Source organism: Dendroctonus ponderosae, unplaced genomic scaffold (genome assembly GCF_020466585.1).
Source record: "Dendroctonus ponderosae isolate FM_Combo_2020 unplaced genomic scaffold, Dpon_F_20191213v2 Dpon_F_20191213_5, whole genome shotgun sequence".
Lineage (NCBI taxonomy): Eukaryota > Metazoa > Arthropoda > Insecta > Coleoptera > Curculionidae > Dendroctonus > Dendroctonus ponderosae.
The window spans coordinates 15,323,521-15,327,133 of record NW_026018715.1 but is presented as its reverse complement, the minus strand read 5'-3'; the positions used below and the strand labels follow the sequence as shown (position 1 = coordinate 15,327,133).

Below are 3,613 nucleotides of genomic sequence, written 5' to 3'. Positions count from 1 at the left end.
AAGATACTTAGCGCGTTTAGTTAGCGAGAAAAACACGTTTGTGATGTTTAGACCAACTTTGTATGACAAAGTTAAATTTCCGAAGAGAAACCAGCCGAAAAATAAATTTAAACAAAACTTCCTAAATTCCAACAAAAACCACGATTTTGAGCTGAAAAGATACTTAGCGCGTTTAGTCAGCGAGAAAAACACGATTGTAATGTTTATACCAACTTTGTAAGACAAAGTTAAATTTCCGAAGAGAAACCAGCTGAAAATTAAATTTGCACAAAACTTCCTAAATTCCAACAAAAACGACGATTTTGAGTTGAAAAGGTACTTAGCGCGTTTAGTTAGCGAGAAAAACACGATTGTGATGTTTAGACCAACTTTGTAGTTAGCGAGAAAAACACGTTTGTGATGTTGAGATCAACTTTGTATGACAAATTTCCGACGAGAAACCACCCCCTTGGATCCGCCCTTGTTCAAGGCGTTAATAAGCATAAAAGTTTCTGGATTTAGTTCGGAAGGCTCCAGTTTGTTGTACGCTGCTCATAAACGTCGCACAATGAGTGCGAGAAAAACTCGTTTTCCTGCAGGTTCAACCTCAAAATCGCAAACCAATTATTCTGGAACTTTCGTACCTTTCCATAACGGTGAGACGCATCTTTGGTAGAGGCCGACCAGCTGTCAGTCTCCAGACGAGCCCGCTCCAAAGCGCCAGTTATCGAGTCGATTCGGGACCATTCGCGCACGTCCCGATCCCGAAATGGCACTCCTCCCGTAGGAGGGGGAGGCGCAGCTACCACTTCCATGTCAGCTAAGTGAGTGCTGCACTGTGATTGGTGCGCGCTGAGTTCCGGTCGTGTCGTCAAGTGTTATTGAGATTGATCTGAAACAACGGAAAATTGATAGAGAAACTGGCAAAACAATTGGTCTTCCTGTGAAAGCGCTTAAAGTCATTGAAGGTGCAGCCTTTTTACTTCTGCAACAGCCCAAACTGAAGCTGAAAAAAACCCGCAAGCGGTCCCACTTTCCGCTGGAACAACGAGCTCGATCCGATAACAATAACCCGAAAAAAAAATCAGCGGGCACATTTTGTTGCGAAAATTAGCATTTAAATGGCTTTCCGATATGTAAGACAGCTGAACGATTCCACAGGTATCCAAAGAACGCCCGTTCGACGAAAAAATGGAAATTTGGAAACAATCGCATCAGTCACTTCTGACAAAGTGGGCGGCGAATTTCAAACGCTGAGCAAACAATAGAAGAGCGCTTATTAGACTAGTTGGTTTTTCGGGCTGAAGGCATTCTTGGGCCATCCGCCTGCCAGTGGAGGCGACTTGACTATGCAAAAACCAAAGGTTGCCCAACAGTTGAAACCACCTAGACCTTTAACCGTTTTATTATACCAATTAGTCTGTCAAAAGGCACCCGTGAGGTTTAATTGGCAGAAGACACGCCCGGCGAGGTTACAAGTGCGCAAAAAAACAGTCGAAGAGTGTCCAGTTTACACGCCTTGTGGATTTTACAGTTCAAAAATTTCAATCAAGAGTGCCGTCCCCTTTCGTGTTTTCGCCGATTCGATTGGCAGCTTTAACTGTTATGTCAATTCGAATCAACTCTTTTGGTGGACGAACTCGAATTGGTATTCGAGATGGTTCTTCGTCTGCATTTTTTTGCAAACTGTTTGTTGGGGATTTTGTCTCAAAAATTTTTGTCCTTAAAAAGACAGAATTTTCGCACGTCTTTTATTGCAGATTGATGACCAGTGCAAGAGCACTGTTTTGACAATTTGACACATTTGACAATAATATTAGATTTTGATAAAATTCGAATTATTTAAAAAACCTTTAGATTTAGACATTATAACTCTTAGTAAAACAAACACTTATTTTGCTCAGAGGATCCAAAAATGCAATAATATATATGGTATTTCATTTAGAAAAACACAACTTTGATACTCTTAGGGCTTTTGGGACACTCTGTACATTACAAAAATATTTTTAAAATGTGCACCCGATAGGCGTCTGTGGATTCCTCAAATAATACTTTGCAAAAAACAAACGGGCTAGCCGCAAACGTCCGTGCCGTATAGCGTGAACAACCCTGTATATTCCAAAATCAATTTTTTCAAAATTTACCTCGCTCGAAACCCCGAAATGTTTAGCTGCGGGTGTGTCAATTTCGAACGTAGCACACACTGGGCATGTTATCCGTCTAGTAGATCCCCATGTGTGTGAGTGAGAGAACCGAAGCCAGCTGCGTTACTGAATGAAAAATCCGATTTATACCATTCATTGAAATTGAAAAATCCTGCTTAAAGTGCCAGTTTAGTGGTAGCAGAAAATAACGGAAACCAAATGAAGAAAAAACAGACGCTAATAGAAATACCATCAGTCGCAACAACGCTAACAGGAGCGAATGCGTTTTCAATGCACTTTTCTATGGGGAAAAAGTGCCAAACAAGTATAGGAGAAACCATGGAAGAAACACCAGACGAAAATGGAACCTCGCCACATGCTCCACAGCAAATCGGAGCTGATCGGCGCGAAAAATCCTCCTAAAAGAACAACAACAGCGAATTGTGAATTGAAAAAAAAACGAAAATGTTCATTAACCAAGTAAAAACTTGAGAGAAAGCCCCCATTTGAAGAACTGCCTACCTTGTGAAAGTGCTATGAACTTTTAATAATCAAACCGCAGCCACTGGGGTGTGGAGGAGGCGCACTTAAATCACCCTTTAACACTTGCATAAACCGCACTAAAAAGTCTTCAATTGGCTGAAAAAATACAGCTTTCGGCTATTGAAGCGAAATGTCCCGTAGCAAAGAGTGCGAGGAGAACACGTGTTTGGCCGCACTCTCGATCTATTCTGAAAGACCAATATTATTAGAATCAGATGGTTCTCAAATCACTGAAAGTTGTTCAGTTTATATGGTGATTGCGGCAAATTAATCAACTGACTCATTAAGCGCGGCTCGGAGAATGTGACTCGGCAGATGATTCGGCTTTTGGGGACTTCCAGTGCGATGAATTGATGAGGATTTTTCGACGAAAAACTGTTAGATTCTGCGGGAGCTGGAGTGCTGATAAAGTGCAACATTTGCGGCTTCACAGTGTAAAAGCCGAAATCTACGTGACCGAGCTGAGAAAATGCCCACGCGATCAGGCATTATAAGGCAAAGACAAGTTTATTATCTCAGCATCAGCTTATCCACATGTTATTCCATATAGACAATGCGATTTAGATGTTTTTCGCTCGGACTTAACAGGTGTTTGGACGAATTTCGCCGAAAGCCTCCTCTGAAAATTCATGAGTTCGGTCGTTTTTCTTCTCGTTGTCGGGCATAAATCAAACGCTGATTTATGGTGTCCAAGTGGTGTTCCTTTTTTTCAGTCTTCGGTTAATTTGCTTTTGTCATTGACAATGTTATGGGTGGCGGTATGGGTATTCTGTGGGCGGCTGTGGCTGGGGGAACATCTGAAGACTATGAAAAAACGGATTGCAGCCAAACTTCCGCCAAAGTTTCTTGTTGTTGCGAGTGAACCCAATGGGATGAAGACCAAGCGCAGCTATACGGTGATTCACTATGAATTTACTGGAAAAAAGTGTTAAAACACTTAGGTCGGC

The 3,613-nt window shown here is 41.8% G+C and overlaps 2 protein-coding genes across 2 annotated transcripts in view; both read right to left on the bottom strand.

Moving 5' to 3' along the window:
- LOC109539117 (argininosuccinate lyase) overlaps positions 1-3,613 on the bottom strand; it is a gene marked incomplete at its 3' end in the record, with an annotated part of 55,201 nt that overhangs the window by 28,222 nt on the left and 23,366 nt on the right.
- LOC109543249 overlaps positions 1-3,613 on the bottom strand; it is a 43,128-nt gene that overhangs the window by 21,172 nt on the left and 18,343 nt on the right. The window contains exon 3 of the mRNA XM_048666879.1: positions 624-871. Within this exon, the coding sequence (XP_048522836.1) occupies positions 624-794 (171 nt within the window). The 5' untranslated portion in view covers positions 795-871. The remainder of the gene's footprint in view (positions 1-623; positions 872-3,613) is intronic.